Source organism: Antechinus flavipes, chromosome 2 (assembly GCF_016432865.1).
Source record: "Antechinus flavipes isolate AdamAnt ecotype Samford, QLD, Australia chromosome 2, AdamAnt_v2, whole genome shotgun sequence".
Taxonomy (NCBI): domain Eukaryota; kingdom Metazoa; phylum Chordata; class Mammalia; order Dasyuromorphia; family Dasyuridae; genus Antechinus; species Antechinus flavipes.
Genome location: NC_067399.1, coordinates 618,843,948 through 618,862,928, shown reverse-complemented (window position 1 = coordinate 618,862,928; position 18,981 = coordinate 618,843,948). Strand labels below are relative to the sequence as shown.

Sequence of the window (18,981 nt, the reverse complement as noted above, 5' to 3'; positions counted from 1 at the left end):
TATTGTTGTTGTTATTGTTATAAATGTAGAGTCTGTTATTATTATAAATGGAGATTCTATTATTATAAATGGAAATAAATAGAGACTCTTTCCTTAAGTAGTAAGGATTGGAAACTTCATTTCAATGATCTATGCAATTCAATAAACATTTAGGTGCAAAATGAAAGATTATGTGACTTGGTGCATAGAAGGGCAGTCTCTAAGTTAGAAAGCCCAGAGTTCAAGTCTAGTCTTAAATACATATTGATTGTGTCATCTTATGCAAGTCACAGCCTCTTATCTTGGATACATTGTCTTGGATAATTTATCTATGCTCTCTGTGTTTACTGAAGAGTAAAATATTAAGGTTAAATTAAATGATCTCTAAGATTCCTTCTATATATAATCTTATAAACTACAATCCTATAAAAATATTTCATACCAATCAAAAAGTTTTCTGTAGTTATCTATATAAAAATTTGATTGGCACATAAATTCAAGTTACTGTATGTAATAGAGATTCAAATTTTGAGCTTCACAGAAATCTATGGATAATTTAAGGGCTTTTTAATTTCTTAGAAACCATTTTAATCCCTTTATATGAATAAAATTGGCTTATTTTATTATTATATACATTTTATTTTATGAATTTAAAAACACTTTTTCTGAGAAAAGATCCATGTGCTTTACCAGACTGCCAAATGGGTCCATGAATCTTCAAACAAATAAAAAAGATTAAAAATTCCTGCTAGAAAGGAAAAGAACATATTAATTGTACTTTATTCGTTCTATAATATTGAGTACAGCAGTGTGGGCATTTTGATTATTTCTTGTTTTATATGTTATAGTGTATTCTTCTTTTAAGACACTGATCTCACTAGGGGCTGCTTGAATGTAATGCTTTACATTTTTACATTTACAAATTTACATTTACTAGTAACCAGTCAGTCAATAAACATTTATTAAGCACTTACTATATGCTTGATACTTGTCACGTGACTTTATTACAATATGGGTAACTGACCACCAAGGTTCAAGAAGGGCATTAGTAAACTGAAGAATATCCATATATATATATATAGGAAACACTGTCAATCCATGTCTGGTGAATATATATAATCTAGAGGCTAATCTCAAGAAGAATAATCCTGTCTTCAAGTACTGATGAGAATATTAATGTGGAATATATTAGTCTCCCATTCAATTAGTTACCACTTAAAGTTTTAATTTGTGAATCTGTATAAATATCAGGATGTGTGGTTTTATCACTCCAAGGGACTGCCTTAATGGTGATCATATTCCATTCATTACTAAATAGATAAACACTATATACACCTGAAACACAAATAAGATGGTATCTTTACGACCCTATAGCTAATAAGTAGGTACACTTATACAGTGAGATGGTGCAATGAATAGAACATGGGGCCTGGATTCAGGAAATTTCATCTTCCTGAGTTCAACTGTGACCTGAACCAGCTATGTGATCCCGGACTACTCACTTAAAGCTATTTGCTTTGATTCCCTCATCTATAAAATGAGAGGGAAAAGGAAATGGCAAGCCACTTCTTTGCCAAAGAAATCCCCAAATGGGGTCGTGAAGAGATGGACACAACTGAAAAACTCAACAACAACAAAAACAATAAGTGTCAGAGGTTGAATTTGATGATAGCTTTTGTTCCTCTACTAGAAAATACATGCAATTTGAATATCTCTGTACTTTTTCTTTTCTCATTGTTTTAGCTTTCTAAGGAAATTCAGTGTTCGCTGGCCAATCACATTCAGTCACTGGTGAAGTCTGAGAAGAATCGTCAAATCATGTGTGAAGCTGGATTGCTCAAGACCATTATCACATCCTGTCATAAAGTGTTAAATGATAGCAGTGACCCAGTTCACTTGTCCCTTATTAGGATTTTTGAGAAGCTGGCATCTCAAGCCATTGAGCCAGACGTACTAAGGTATGGTTTCTTTTTTAAAGTAGAATATGAGTCTCAACAATATTTCTTATTCCCAAAGAGAAAATATACCAAATATCCACAAATGATCCAACTGTGATTTATGTTTCAGTACATCTAAGTAGAACATTGTTGATGGAAAGGGATGTGAATTTCAGTTTGGACTTACAATCTCATGCCATATGATGATATTTATTCCTTTGTTTCTAGTGAATAACAAAAGGACTGACAAGAAAGAATGTTAGAATTTCAAAAGAGGAGGGACCTTAGAAATCATCCAACCCAATCACTTCATATAGTAGATGAAAAAATTGAGTCCCAGAAAGTAAATATCTTAAGATAAGAGGGAAAGTTTTTGCTATTAAATATGCCATAATAATATAATTTACATAGTACCTACTATGGTCACAAAAATCAAACATGATTGAATGATTGAACACCAATAAAAATGTACTAGGCACTATGCAAATTGCTTTATAGATATCATCTCATTTTCTACTGACAATAAATCAGAGAAGTATTATCTGAGGAAACTGAGGTAAGTGATTTGTCTAGAGAGACAAGCCACGATGATAGATTAATGGAGGAACTCACTCAACCTCTCCCCCAAATTGCTCCAATTTCCTTTAAATAATGACTCTAAACAGCTGCACAAAACCCTGACATTTGGGACAATGCACCTTCCATCTTGGAAACAGAGCCCTACTTTAAAAGAGTTAGAACCCAAATAATAGGTTAGAAAAATGATCAGACAACAGAAAGTTTCTGACCAGGAAGATCAAAACAAAAACCAGAATGTAACAACATCAAAGCTCCTAGATCCAAAACCTCCAAGAAAAATAAGAATTGGGCTCAGGCCATAGAAGAGCACAAAAGGAATTTTGAAAATCAAGTAAGAGAGAGAGAGGAAAAGTTAGGAAAAGAACTGAGAACTATGCAAAAGGAAATACAACAAGCAAATGATGAGGAAAATGCCTTAAGAAGCAAAATTGGCCTATTGGGAAAGGAAATACAATATATAGTCTAGAATCAGAGGGCAAAATAGAAATTGAAAAAATCCATCAATCATCTCCTGAGATCCCCAAATGAAAACTCACAAGAATATTATAGCCCAATTCCAGAACTCCAAGGTTGTAAGCATCTAGAAAGAAACAATTGAAGTATAGTGGAGCCACCATCAAGATAACAGAAGATTTAGCAGCTTCTACATTAAAGAATTGGAGGGATTGGAATATGATATTCCAGAGAGCAATAGTGCTAGGATTACAAACAAGAATCATCAAGCCAGAAAAACTGAGCATAATCATTCAGGGAAAAAGGTGGAAATTCAATGAAATAGAGGATTTTATTCATTATTAAAAGACCAGAGATGAATGGGAAAATCTGATTTTCAAATACAAGACTCAGGAGAAGCATAAGGAGGTAATCAGGAAAGTGGTACCTTAAAAGACTTAATAAGTTTTACCAGTTTATATTCTTACATGAGAGAATGATACTTATAACTCATTAAGACTATCTCATTATTATGGCAGTTTGAAAGAGTACATATAGACAGAGAGCACAAGTGTGACTAGAATCTGAAGGAATATCTGAAGGAAATTAAGGTATGAGCAAGAAATGTACTGGGAGAAAGGGAAAAGGAGAAGTGGAATGGTGTAAATTACCAGTAATAAAAAGAGGCAAGAAAAAGCTTTTATAGTGGAGAGGAAGAGGGGGAGGAGAAGGGAGTGAGTGAACCTTACTCTTATCAGAACTGGCTCAAAGAGGAAATAACATACACACTCAATATTGGTATAGAAATCTATCTTACCATGCAGGAAAATAGAAGGGAAGAGGTTATAAGAAGGGAGAAGGTGTTAAAAGAGAGGGCATTTTGGAGGAAGGAATAGTCAATATCAAAACACTTTTGAGAATGGACAAGATAAAAAGCAAGAGAGAGTAGAATAAATGGGGGTAGCAATAGTAATTGTAAAAAGAATTTTGAAGCACATTTCTCTGATAAGGCCTTCTTCACAAATATAGAGGAAACTGTGTCAAATTTATAAAAAATAAGAGGTGTGCCCAATTGATAATCAAAATATGTGATTTATGCCCAAAGGGCTATTAATTCATGCATATCCTTTGATTTAACAATACCATTATTCGGCATGAATCCCCAAAGAGATTTCTTTTTAAAAAGGAAATGAACCTATATATACAAAAATATTTGAAATTTGGGGAATTCCCATCAGCTGGGGAATGGCTAAATAAATTGTAATACATGATTATTATGGAATAATATTGTTCTATGGGAAATGATGAGCAGGATGCTCTCAGGAAAAAAACCCAACAACTTGGAAAGTTTTTCATGGACTCAAACAATTTGAAATGTCCTGTATACAAAGTAATAGCAATATTCTGGAATGAACACTGTAAATTACTTTGCTATTCTCAGCAGTACAATGATCTACAATTTACTCTGAAGAACTTATGATGAAATATTCTAGCCATACCCAGAGAAGAAACTGATTGTGTCTGAATACAGATTGAAGTCTGTTGTCTCTTATTCTCATTCTCTCTCTCTCTCTCTCTCTCTCTTTCTCCCTCTCTCTCTCTCTCTCTCCTCTCTCTCTCTCTCTCTCTTCTCTCTCTCTCTCTCCCTGTCTCTCTCTCTCTCTCTCTCTCTCTCTCTCTCTCTCTCTCTCTCTCTCTCTCTCTCTCTCTCCTCTCTCTCTCTCTCTCTCTCTCTTCTCTCTCTCTCTCTCTCTCTCTCTCTCTCTCTCTCTTCCCCCTGTCTCTCTCTCTCTCTCTCTCTCTCTCTCTCTCTCTCTCTCTCTCTCTCTCTCTCTCCCCCTGTCTCTCTCTCTCTCTCTTTCTCTCTCTCTTTTTCTTGAGTTTTTTATTAGGGTGAAAGATCTGTTTTCTTTCACAACATGACTTTTATGGAAATATTTTACGTAACTTCATGGGTGGTTTCTTAATGGGGATTGGGAGTAGGTGATAAGGAAGAGAATCTGGAACTCAAAAGTTTTAGAAACAAATGTTAAAAAATGACTAAGGTAACTGGGGGGTAAATATTAAATAAATTTAAAAAGGAAAAAAAGAAAAAAAGTGATTTGTTCAGGATCATACAGCTAATTTGAACTCAGATCTTCCAGGTCTAATATTTTATCTTGCCTCTAGTACCTTATCTCAAAAATGCAAACATTAAAGACATACAGTTCAGAGTCTGTGAAATTACTTTATATGAAAAGGCATTAGTGACTGGATGGGAGTGAGAAAGGTATCCTGCAGAAAGTTGCATTTGAGTTGGATCTTGAGTGAAGTCAAGAATTTAAGAGGTAGCTCTCTGGACATGGGGCAGCCCATGAAGGCATAGAGATGAGAGATTGTGACAGCAAGTCGACCAGAGTGGCTGGAGCTTAGAATTCTGCAAAATGGAAAATTCCTTCTTGCTTAATTATTTTGCTTATGTTACTAAAGATTATGCTGGTATTTTTGTAATCAAACTTAATTCAGGTGGGACCATGTTGCTTCTATTTCTCTATTCCATAGAAGTGTCTCTTGTGATTCATATTCACTGAGACGTTGGTTGTCTCATATGTGACAACAGGCCATTAGTCATTCTGTGACATAATTCACAAACTTAGCCATGTGGCTGACCTTATTTGTTTTTTGTTTTATTTTGCAATTTTCAGGCAATTTCTTACCCTTGGGATTCCTTCAGCTAAGGAAGATGGATGCAAAACATTTAATACATCTCTTTCTCAAGGAGATAGGTCATGTCATTCAGGAAAGAATACAGGTAAGACTAGGCTTCTTGGAGAGGAGTCTATGTTTCACCTTTACTTTTTAAGATGAATAGGCTTTATATGTACAAAGACAGAAAGAAATCATACTAAGTAAGGGAAATAACAGTGAAAATACAGAGATGGCATGTTCCTAGAAGAATGAAAAGGCCAGCCTGATTAGTTGTTATATGTTGGGGAATGAAAGACAGATTTAGCTCTGAGGTTTCAAATCTGAACAATTCAGAGAACAGTGTCTCATTGACTCAGAGAGGAAAGATGAATTTCTAGTGAAAGGTCATGAATTTGGTTTGAATATATTGAGTTTGAGATAATAGCAAAATAGCTATTAAAACTTTAGGACTAGGGAGTTTGGATCAAAGGATGGAACTGGAGATACAGATTAATAGTCACTAATATAAATGTACTTGTTGAACCTTTGATAATGAATAATTTCTATACAGGAAAGAATTTGAAGAAGTAAGAAAAAGAGATGAAGACTGAACCTTGGGTAGTATTCATAATTGGGTGTGGAAAGATGAAGAGAAGTCAGTTAAATCATAGATGTGGCAAGAAATGAGAAGTAGAAGAGGAACCATTATGGTATCATGTCTCAGTATAGGGAAAAAAGTCAAGGAGTTGGTCCCCAACAAAGTCAGTACCAATACAAAGCTTAAAAGAACATAAAGATTGAGAAAAAAAGTAACTTTATTTAGAAATAAGTTATTGGTAGTTATCTGCAGAGAGAAGTTTTGACAGAATGATCAGGATATAAGACTGAGTGTTGGGGAAAAAAAAATAATATACATTTCACAGCTAGAAAAGGTTATTCATTTTGATGTCTTAGAATCAGGAGCACCTGGACCCTCTGATACTGATTGTCCTGCTGAAGCCAGCTCTGATGCAAACCTTACAGTCAGCACTGTGCCAGCCTCCAGATCACCATGGATAACCAAGAGCTCTGTTAATATTCTTCAGACAGCCATGAGTCTCATTTCTATGACATCACCACGAAACATTCATCCACAAAAAGCTACACTGGCTCCATCATTTGTGGAATTTGACATGTCTATGGAAGGATATGGGTACAGTAGGATTTCTTCCACTTTCTAAGTTATTATACTTTATGAGACTGTTGACTCCTGAGTTAACCTAATATATTGATCATGGGATGCTTATTTTCATGACCATCACAATCATTCTTCCTGTTCTGGTCTAATTCTACTATACTTCTGCTGTTGGTCTGTCTATCTATATATATTTGTATATATATATATATACATGCGCACATTTATGTAATTATTCTACTTTTGACAAATGTCTCTGTGTTTTCATAAGTACCACAATTATTTTTATCTTCAGAAATCTATCTTTAATTCAGATATGAATAGAATCGTTGTTCCAATGTCTACTTATTTTTAATCAATGATAGGTTAAATTTCATCTATTGCATATTTATCTTGAATGACTTGCTTATATGGATTTTTTTTTTACAGTTGTTTATTTATTCCTACACTGTCAACAATTATGGGTGCCAATACAGAACACTCAATCTCTGGAGGTATTGGAATAGGTAGGTATCTTTTTGCCCAGTTCTCTATTGCCATGTTTCTCTATAATAGAAATTTACCAAAATGGATAACACCAATTTGATGCTCTGATCATGTTTCAAGAATGAACATGGTAGAATGAGAGAGCTTTGAAACTGATGTTGGGACAATTAGTCTGAAAGCTAATCTTGTCACCCATCAGTCATGGGACTGACAGGTTACTCTCTCTTAGGTCTTTGATTTCCTCATCTGTAAAATGACAAATCTTTTATTTTCCTATTAAATATGTGAATAACATCTCAAGTAAGACTACATTTTCTGATATCTCTATATATTATCCATTATATATAAAAAACAATAGCTAATATTCATTTAGTGTTTTCATGTTAGCAAAACCCTTATATATATATATATATATCCATGTAGTTATAGAAATACAATATATAAAATATTATATATGTTATATAAATATGTTATATCTGTATGATAATTGCATGTATTGTCTATTTGTATGTTATATTTGCAAAACATTATCTCTCTATATATAGTGTTTCCTTTAATTTTCATAGCAACTCTGTGAGATAAGTATCTATGCAATCATCATAATACACCCTAGATGTCTGTTGTGAACTTTCAGTTCAGTTGCATTGCCTCAAGTTTCTACCCAATCCAATCCATTCTCCACATAGCTGCCAGAATCATTATCCCAAAGTTCATTTCTGAATATACTACCTCCTCCCCAATTCCCTACTCAAATGACTTCTGTGATAAAACCCAAACTCCTCAGTTTATTATTTGCATCTCTTTGCAAGTTGGCTCCTTACCCTCTTTGCAATCTTTTTTTTACGTTATTGCAGTCCACTTTTCAGCTCCCTTTTCTGTGTTGTTTTCCCCCATTAGAATGTAAACTCTTCTAGGGCAAGAATTTTCTTTTTGTTTATATTTGTATCTTCAGCACTTAGCACAGGGGTGGACACAAAGTAAGCATTTAATACTTGTGACCTTCTAGTCTTACCTCTACAATCCAACCATGCTGATCTGCTTTCTGTTACTCAGATAAAATACTGAATCCCCCATCTCTGCCTTTGAATATCTCTTGCTTAATCCTGCAATGCTCTTCTTCCAAGTCTCTAACTCCAGGTTTCCTTCAAGATTCAGATTACTGAGGGAAGCCTTTTTGGTATCCTCCAGTAGCTAATTTGTTTCCCTCTACAGTTACCTTGTATTTCACTTATACATGTCTTCACGTTTTAGATGCATGCCTCCTTAAAATATATGTTTCTTGAAGTTGGGGATTATAGTACTTTTGTCTTAAAACAGTGCCTAATGCAAAGCAGAGTCTTAATAAATGTTTATTCATTGTTTAATGATTATTCCTATTTGAGAAAATTGAGGCACAGAGAAAATAAATGATTTGTTCATGGCCATTTTAGCCAGTACATGTTGGAGATGAGAGTTAGGCTTTGGGCTTTGGATTCTAAATCCATTACTTTTTCCACCACTACCTTGCTTCTTTTTGTGAGTCTATACCACTCCATGCACATTATATCTGGGAGCTCTTTTCTTTGGAATCTTTGACATGTATTAGCCAAGTAGTATATTAGAATTGGAATTATAGTCTATTTACTCATATGGAGGTCAAACAATCTGAACCATATTTTAGGAAGGGCATAAACAAACTAGAATGCTTCACAAAAGATAACCAGACTGAAAAGGATGTGGGAGAACATGTAATGGGTTCAATTATAATGCCTATATGAATGAGTCCCAAATATCCAGTCTTACCTTGTGTTCTGTGCTCTAGAAGCACATCACTAAAAACCATTTATGCATTGTCATCTCTGACATTTCTACTTCAATGTGTCTGGAAAAAGATTTCTATCTGATCTTCTATCTTCTTCCCAATTTCTTTTGGAACGATCATTGTCCTTTGTGTCACCAGGGATCACAATCTCAGAGTTATCTTTGATCCTTCCCTCTTACTCATATTCAATGAACAGCCACATCATTTTGCTTCTGTCTCCAAATCATGTCTTGCATCTCTCCTCTTTACTCATATGACTATCACCTTAGTTTAGGTCCTCAATACCTCTTATATAGAATACTGTGATAACCTTCTATTTGCTCTCTCTGTTTAGCATTATTCTCCTTTCAAGCCTATTCTCTACACTACTGCCAAAATATCTTTTCTAAAGCTCAGGTGTGACTGTTATACTCACTCTATTCAAAAATCATTATTGGTCACCTGCTTCTGCCAAAATAAAATACCTCCTCTTCATTTTGGCATTTAAAGGACCTCACAATCTGTTTGCAATCTATCTTTCCAGACTTTGTTTACATTGCTTTGCTTTTTGTACTCAACATTCTAATACCAGACAAACTAATCTATTTGTTCTTCCTGGTATTTGGTCTTCAATGCCATACCTCCAGATGTTTGCACAGGCAATACTCAGTATTAGGGAGGGGGAGAGGAAGGGACTAAGTATTTATTTATTTATTTATTCTTGAGGTTTTATTTTTATTTTTTTTAAGCCAATATAATTTTATTTTTTTAAAAATAATTATAATTTTTTATCGACAGAACCCATGCTTGGGTAATTTTTTACAACATTATCCCTTGCACTCACTTCTGTTCCAACTTTTCCTTTCCCTCCCTCCCCCAGATGGCAAGCAGGGACTAAGTATTTATAAAGAACTTACATTTGTCAGGCACTGTGCTAAGTGTTTTTGACAAATATCTCATTTGTTTCTCATGATAATCTTACAATAAAATAATAAAAAAGGATAATAAGTGCTATTTTATATCCATTTTGTGATTCAAGAAATTGAGGAAAACAGAAATTAAAATGACTTTCCCAGGGTCACAGAGCTAGTTAAATATTTGAAGCCACATTTAAAATCGTGTCTTCCTGATTCCAAGTCCAGTGCTCTATCTGGTGCTCCAGCTTGCTGCTTCTGATCTTAGAATGTCTTTTCTCCACTTCTGAGACCTACTGGCTTCCTGCGTGGCTCAGTTCATGTGGCACTCTTAGGTGGAATATTTTCTCATCTTGCAAGTTATAAGTTCTTCCTTCTTTCTCAAAAGATCATGTTTGCATATTACATATCACATAACATGGCTTCCATTTTTGTCTTGGTAGCTCTAATCCCTAGCATGGAGCCTTGTGGGAACATAATAAATGTATGTTGAATCTAATTCTCTACTCTGCAAATCTAATCAAATCTGCCATGTTTTATCTTTAGTCACATGAACTCTATGAATAAATTAATTAAGAAAAGGGTTAACTGAGTAGCAACTCTGTGAAAGGCAATTTGCTAAACACTGTGTATAAAAGCACTAAACCAAGACTGCCCCTTCCCTCAAGCAGCTTACATTCAAAATGGTGGCCAGGGAGGAGTTAATTATTCTGAAAAGTCACTGGAATGGTGAGTGGAAACTTAAGGCAATTAATTTACCCCAAGGCAGAAACAATGGTAGTATTGATTTGATAATTGTTTCCAAAGAGAAAGAGAGAGGATAAGTGAAATTGGAAATAGGGTGAAGGTAGAGAGGGCTGGGAATGTGGTTAACAAGAAGATGGCAAAGTAGACAGCTGGATGGAATGTGAAGTGTGACTTGGGGCTGGATAAATATAGTAGATTATGTGAGTGGTTTTCACTGATTCACTAATCAGGGCAATATAGCTTTTAGGCAAGAGCCCCAAAGCTAAGTGAATCAACATAGTATCAGGACATGGACTCTGACTATGTAGAGAGCACAGAAGTCGGGTGATTGGAAGAACACTCTTTCACTATTCCCTAATCTTTAGCTGAGGGGAAGGGGTAATACAGAACAGAATCAGAATATTTGTGATTTTTGCTCTGTCCCCCTCCCTCAAAAAAAAAATCCTACAACATGCTGCTGTCCCCTCTCCCTATCTTTCTCATCCTCAAATCAAGGTAAGAATCATCCTTTGCAAATAGATGATGGTGCTGGGTTTATTCATGCCAAATCCCTGATGCTAAGCCCTCATATAATAATGACTCTTTTAAACTCATCCTAAAATTAAGATATTCTTGCAAAGTAATAATAATTTTAATTATTTTTGTTTTCTAATACAGTCCCAAGGTTATTTCCTCCCCTGAATGGTTTTTCATTTTCCTCCTGGTTCCTGATCAGCAAACCAAGTTCCATCCAAAATGTTCATCCCATCCGTTTCTTGACCTTGGTTCGCCACATGGCCAGGACAGAACATCAATTTGTCTGCTTCTCAGCTAGTTTCTCACCTGAGGATCTGACCTTAACTGTTTCTACAGAAGAAAAAGAGTTTGAGCCCCTGGGTAAGGTTTTCCCCAGTACCTTTCCTCTAACTGACAGTGGGGAAATGTCAGTCAACGGTCCAACATTCATTTACTATGTGCCAAGAATACTATGCTGAGCAATGAGGCTATAAAACAAATAGCCAATCAAACAAATAATCAAAGAGCAAAAAACAAATTTCAAGGAACTCATATTTTAATTGGGGAGGGAGTGCGGGATGTGGGGGGAAGGGAGGAGGAGAAGGAAAAGGAAGAACACTTGTCAAATAGAAATATAGAAGACATTTAGAGAACAGTAAAAATATGACAAATAGGTAGAAATTTGGCCAAAAGTATTTTATTAATCAATTAATAAACATTTATTAAGTCCCTACTATATGTCACATACTATGCTAAGTGCTGAGGATATTAAATAAAAAAAGGCAAAAGCCAGTCCCTGGACTCAGAGAACTTATAGTCTAATGGAACAAAGAACGAAAACAAATAGATATAAAACAAATTTTATATAAGATAAATAGGAAGTAATTAATAGAGAGAAGGTACTATAATTAAGAGAGGTTGTGGAGAGCGAGTAAAAAGGGGATTTTGTTTGGGATTTTAAGGAAACCAGGAAGATTACTAGGCTCAGTGGAAGAGGAAGTGTTTACCGATCATTGAGGATGGGCGAAGAAAATGGACACCATCCCATTGTCATTGTTTGAAATTAAATCAAAGTATTTTTATAGTACTTTATATTCATGTGAATAATAATTCAAAATGATAAGCTATTGGGAACAAAAGCTAATAATTACAGAACACTTTACCTAAGGTATGTCTTTTGATCCATACAAGAATCCTGTAATCAGAGTACTTTTATTTTCTGTCTTACATAAAAGGAAATTAATCTGAGAGGTTGACTGACTTCTTCAACATGCCTGTCATGAAGAATTTTTTTTTTTTTGCATCTGGTTTTATATGAAAAATTTTACTCTGCTGAAAATTGTCAATGACTTCATTTTGCCTACAGGAAAAGTATAGAAATCTTTTAACCTCACATTTAACCTCACATTTAAAACTTTTCAGTTTGACTGCAGCTACTTTTCTTCTGTTCTTTTTCAATCACACAGTAAACATTCATTAAGTGTTTACTATGTGGCAAACAATATACTAAGTTCTGGGGATACAAAAAAAGAGTAAAAGAAAATCCCTCCCCTCAGTGAGCTTACAATCTAATTCTCACTCTTGCAATCATTTGTTCTCCCTACTCCCTCCGCCCCTCAATGCACTTCCTCTTCATCTTACATTCAAATATTTTTCTAATATAAGTGATACAAAACCAAGTTATATTTTAATTTATTTAAAAAATATATTCTTAGGTTGCTAAATATCTCCAAATTACATATAAAACTTAACAATATATTTTTTTTAAAAATTGAGTACCAAATTCTCTTCTCCCACTCATTCCCCTTCTTGAGAAGGTAAGCAATTTAACATTTGAATGAAAACATTTCCATAGTAACCATGTTGCAAAAAATAGACAAGAAAATAAAATGGAAAAATAAAGTGGAAAAAAGTATGCTTAAAAATTCATTCAGAGTTCATCAGTTCTCTCTCTGAAGGCAGATAACATTTTTTAAGATAGACTCTTTGGAAATATGCTGGATCATTGTTTTGATAAGAGCAGTAGGCTTTCACAATTAATCACCATTATAATATTGCTAGTACTGTGTGCAATGTTTATCTGATTCTGCTCACTTAACTTTTATCATTTCATATAAGTCTTTTCAGGTTTTTCTAAAACCATCCTATTCATCATTTCTTATAGCACAATAGTATTCTATTACAATTATATTCCACAATTTGTTCAGTCATTCCCCAATTGATGGGCATATCTTCAATTTCCAATTCTTTGTCACCACAAAAAGAGCTGCCATAAATATTATTCATACAAATAGGTTCTTTCCTCTTTTATTTTATCTCTTTGAGGTACAGTGCTAAATGAGGTGTTGCTGGGTCAAAGGGTAGACAGAGTTTCATGACTCTTGGACTTAGTTCCAAATTGTTCTACAGAATGATTGGACTAGTTCACAGCACCACTAATAGTGCATTAGTGTCCCAATTTTTCTACATTCCCTCCAGCATTTTGTAATTTCCTTTTTCTTTCATGTTAGTCAATCTTATAGGTATGAGAATTGTTTTAATTTGCATTTCTCTAATTTGTAGTGTTTTAGGACATTTTTTTCATGTGACTACTAATAGCTTTAATTTCTTCTTCTGAAAATTCACTGTTCATATCCTTTCATCATTTGTCATATTGGGAATGGTTCTTATTTTTGCAAATTTGGTTTAGTTCACTATATATTTGAGAAAGAAGCCCTTTATTGGAGAAACTTGCTATGATCACCCCTAGGTTCCTGCTTTCATTCTAATTTTGGCTGTATTACTTTTGTTTGTGTAAAAGCTTTTTAATTTCTTGTAATAAAAAAAGTCTTTCTTCTTTATCTTTCATTTGGTCAAAAGTCTTCATTTATCCACAGATCTAACAACTATGCTTTTTTCCTACTCCCTTAATTTACTTATGCCATCACTCTTTTTGTCTAAATCATTTATTTATTTTGACATTATATTGGTATGTGGTGTGAGATGTTGGTCTATGTCTAATTTCTGTCAGATTGCTTTTCAGTTTGCCCAGCAATTTTTGCCAAATATTGCATTCTAACCTCAAAAGCTTAGATCTTTAGGCTCGTCAAAAACTAGATTATGATTGTCATTTGCTTCTGTGTATTACACATATAATCTATTCCATTAGGCCACAATTCCATTTTTTCTCCAATACCAAATTATTTTAATAATTACCACTTAATAACAGTTTCAGATCTGATAATACTGGACCACCTTACTTCATTTTTTTTTCTCCATTGATTCACTTGATATTTTAGACCTTTTGTTCTTCCATATGTTTTCTTATTATTTTTACTAGCTTTATAAAATAATTCCTTGATAGTTTGAATGGCATAACATTGAATGGATAAATTAATTTAGGTAGCATTGATATTCATGAAATAATGAAGAGTGAAATGAGAAGAGTCAAGACACTGTATACAGTAACAGTAATATTGATTTAAGAATGACTTTGAGCAAATAAATCATGTTGATAATTATATCAAAATTAATTGTAAAGGATATGTGAAGAAAAATATTATCTGCATATAGATAACAATAATTTCTTTAAAAGAAAAAAGAGTTTTTTGGTTTTTTTTTTTTTTTTTTTTTTTTTTGGTCTTTTAAGCTCCAGAGCAGGTATTCCCTCCCCACTTCCTTTAGGAAACCTTCCTCCATCACCTTCCCCACACTCCATCTTTTTCTAGCAGAAGGTATTTTCTTCCTCATCCAACTTTCATGAAATGATTTCTTTTCTTTCTTTCTTTCTTTCTTTTTTTTTTTTCTTTCTTTCTTTCTTTCTTTCTTTCTTTTTTTTTTTTTTTTTTTTTTGGTCCTATGATATTTCACCTATGTAATTTTTTGGAACACAAAGAATAGTTTTTTTGTGTTCATATTAAACATAAAATTCAAACCCTTTTTCAAATACTTCTAAGTACTGTCCCAAGTACTTCAAGTACTCTAGCTCTAAAATGAAAATGTTGTTATAAGGCTTTAATGAGATAACTGATGTATAAAAAAACTATGTAAATTTTGGCATTTAGTATTATTAGTGTCACCTGGCCATTATTGTAATAGGCTTGGGTTATGTCTGCATGCCATCAAATATCAGAAGAAAATGAAAATTTTCATTTATATATCCAAATAATCACCATAAAATAACCTTATATGCTCATAAAGTAATTATTGGGTACTATAGCAATAGGCCCTTGGAGTGCTAGCCATAAAGTTCCTCATTTTATCTTCTATAGCAATTAATAATACTAAGGAATATTTTGAATAATTTTTTTTGTTGTTGTTGTTCAGATTCTAATTATGAATTACTTTCAAGATAGCATGAGATGATGTGTCACAAGAGGTCTCCAGACTTATTCCTCCTTTTTGAATTACAGTATCATTTAACTTCTTCCACTTTTCTCTTCTTGTGTGGTGATTTTTTCCCAGCATTCAATGATTAATATATAGAAGCATCTTTAATGTGGCAAAAATTTTCTTCACCATGGCCATACAAAGATAGTAAACAGAGATACTGGATAAAGATCCATGCTGATTGTCCTCTTTTGGGTTTGCTTCCTGTTCACAGGCCAGACAGAAACGTACATCATTAGTGAAAAGAGTCTCTTTCCCCTTAATGTTGGTTATCCAGGGCAAGAATAAAACATATCTCCATTGCCCTTTGGACTGTCTGTACCAATTTAATAGTCTCCAAGGCTGACAGTCCATCACATTTAGCTATAAATCACCATGTTCTACTTTTCCTGTTGTTGAGTCCTGAACATTGCTGCAAACATAAATTCACATTCCCTAAGGCAGGATTATCTCACACAGATAACCAAGGAACTTTTCAGTGGATTGAATATTAGTGTAGAGCAGATCCTAAATCATAACTTTATAGGGAGGAAGACCATATTTCCTAAGTGAGAACTTGTTCTATGAAGACTGCTTACAGTTTTCAGTAAATCTGGATTATCTTAGAGTATGCCCCCTGGTATATACGCTCTCTTATAAATGTGTGTATACTTATTTTTTAAATTATAGCTATGAATTGATCTATATATTACTTAGCATAATACCTGGAATAAAGTAAGTGCGTAATAAATGTTTCTAGAGAGTTCCTAATGAAGTATTCTTCTACCAATACAAATCAGCACCTTGTCTGAAGCCTATAGTCTTGAGACTTGCCTGGGATGCAACATAGGTTCAATGATTTGTTCAGGGTCACATAGCCAATATGTGTTACAGAGACCAGACTTGATCTTGGGTTTTCCTGATTTAGACTCTATGAACCACAGGTGCCTCTTATGCCGATGTATATGTGTGATATATATATAGGTTTATGTATCTATAACTATACATCTACATCTCTCTCTCTCTATCTCTATGTCTACATCTCTAGCTCTAGCTCTACATTTCTATCTCTACATCTACATCAATATATTTATCTATGTATCTACATCTACATAACTCTCTATTTCTATCTCTACATTTACTTCTACATCTACATCTACATCTCTACATCTCTCTCTACCTCTATATCTACATATCTACATCTACATCTCTATCTCTATTTCTACATCTGCTTCTACATGTACATCTATATGTATTTACATCTACATCTCTATCTCTATCTATTTCTACATTTGCTTCTACATGTACATCTATATGTATTTATATCTACATCTCTCTATCTTTACCGCTATTGCTACCTCTCTCTCTCTCTCTCTCTCTCCATCTACATCTATCTCTCTCTATCTCTACATCTACATCTCTAGCTCTAGCTCTACATCTCTATATTTATCTCTGCATCTACATCTCTAGCTCTAACTCTACATCTCTATCTCTATCTCTACATCTACATCTCTATCTTTATCTATGTCTGTACATCAGCATTTCTATATCCAGCTCTCTCTCTACATCTATCTCTCTCTATCTCTACATCTACATCTCTAGCTCTAACTCTACATCTCTGTCTCTATCTCTACATTTACATCTCTATCTTTATCTATGTCTGTACATCAGTATTTCTATATCCAGCTCTCTCTCTACATCTACATTTCTCTCTATCTCTACATCTACATCTCTATCTTTATCTATGTCTGTACATCAGCATTTCTATATCCAGCTCTCTCTCTACATCTACATCTCTCCCTATCTCTACATCTACATCTCTAGCTCTAGCTCTACATCTCTGTCTCTATCTCTACATTTACATCTCTATCTTTATCTATGTCTGTACATCAGTATTTCTATATCCAGCTCTCTCTCTACATCTACATTTCTCTCTATCTCTACATCTACATCTCTATCTTTATCTATGTATGTACATCAGCATTTCTATATCCAGCTCTCTCTCTACATCTACATCTCTCCCTATCTCTACATCTACATCTCTAGCTCTAGCTCTGCATCTCTATCTCTATCTCTACATCTACATCTCTATCTTTATCTATATCTGTACATCAGCATTTCTATATCCAGCTCTCTCTCTACATCTACATCTCTCTCTATCTCTCTCCATACCTATATATCTACATCTCTATCTCTATCTCTACATCTACATTTACATCTATATCTATCTATCTCTGTAGATACATACAGGTATATATGTATGTATTTGTATGTCCATGTATATATATATATATATATATATATATATATATATATATATATATATATACACCTGTATATTATATATACACATATATGTATACACTACACACACACACACACACATAGACACACACACACACACACACACACACACACATATACTTTTTTTGTGTGCTTTCCTCCTCCAGGGCTGCTTAACTTTTCAAACAACTGGAATAAGATGACAATTAGCATCTCTGTTCCTTCCAATGACATAAAGGACCATTAGCCTTTATTGGTCCTCCATGCTGTCACTCCCTCCTAAAAAGATCCCCTAGACCTTTAACTCTGACCTTCCTCAATGCTCTACAACTTCCTAATACTTTTCTCTAAATCTATCTTTGTAATCTGAGGACTTCCAGAGTTTACCGGTTGCTTGACCACATCACCTTTAGGTGCTCCAGTCCTTCCCATTTGCCTTATATCTGAGCCTTCTTTTATTTGTATTCCCTCTTTCAATTAAAGTGTAAGTTCTTTGGAACAGGAATTATCTTTGAACTTTCTATTTTCATCCCTAATGGTTAATAGAGTTCTTGGCATATAGTGGGTATTTAATAAATATTTTATTTAATGTTTAATACATACATCAAATATGTACATATCTGAATATACAAATGAGTAGCTTGCCTCTGTTCTTATATGTGTATATTCCTATATATTGCAGATGTTATGGAACCTGAAGACATACATGAACCTTCTGCTGGAAGTCGGCTCCAGTTCCACTGTGGCAACCTTTTGTCAATTGGACAGTGGCACCATCTGGCCATTGTTGTCACAAAGGAAATGAAAAGAAATTGTACAGTTTCCACTTATATCAATGGACAACTCATTGGATCTGCAAAGGTAGAATGAAATGAAAAGCTATGTTCCTAAAGATACTGTAGAGTTTCTTCTTTACTGACATTTATGCAGTGATCTTTCTTTTAGCTATTAAATTCTAGCACTCTGATTGATTTTCATTCTGGAGATATCTGCATTTAATTTATTGAAGGAGATGGCATTGATAGGAACTGATGCACCTGCCTGGGGAAAAGTCTGATGAGCTCAGAAAAGGAGAAAGGCATAATAAAGGCAAATATGAAAGAACAGCATCAATCCAGAAGGATGCTGTCATCACAGCTGAAACTTGAACTGAATTTTCTA

At 34.0% G+C, this 18,981-nt stretch overlaps 1 protein-coding gene across 1 annotated transcript in view; it reads left to right on the top strand.

Annotated features, from left to right (window-relative positions):
* The window catches only part of WDFY4 (WDFY family member 4), a 370,289-nt gene that overhangs the window by 89,742 nt on the left and 261,566 nt on the right, over positions 1-18,981 (top strand). The window contains exons 14-19 of the mRNA XM_051981900.1: positions 1,723-1,937; positions 5,612-5,718; positions 6,549-6,786; positions 7,198-7,274; positions 11,353-11,571; positions 18,503-18,681. Of these exons, the coding sequence (XP_051837860.1) occupies positions 1,723-1,937; positions 5,612-5,718; positions 6,549-6,786; positions 7,198-7,274; positions 11,353-11,571; positions 18,503-18,681 (1,035 nt within the window). The remainder of the gene's footprint in view (positions 1-1,722; positions 1,938-5,611; positions 5,719-6,548; positions 6,787-7,197; positions 7,275-11,352; positions 11,572-18,502; positions 18,682-18,981) is intronic.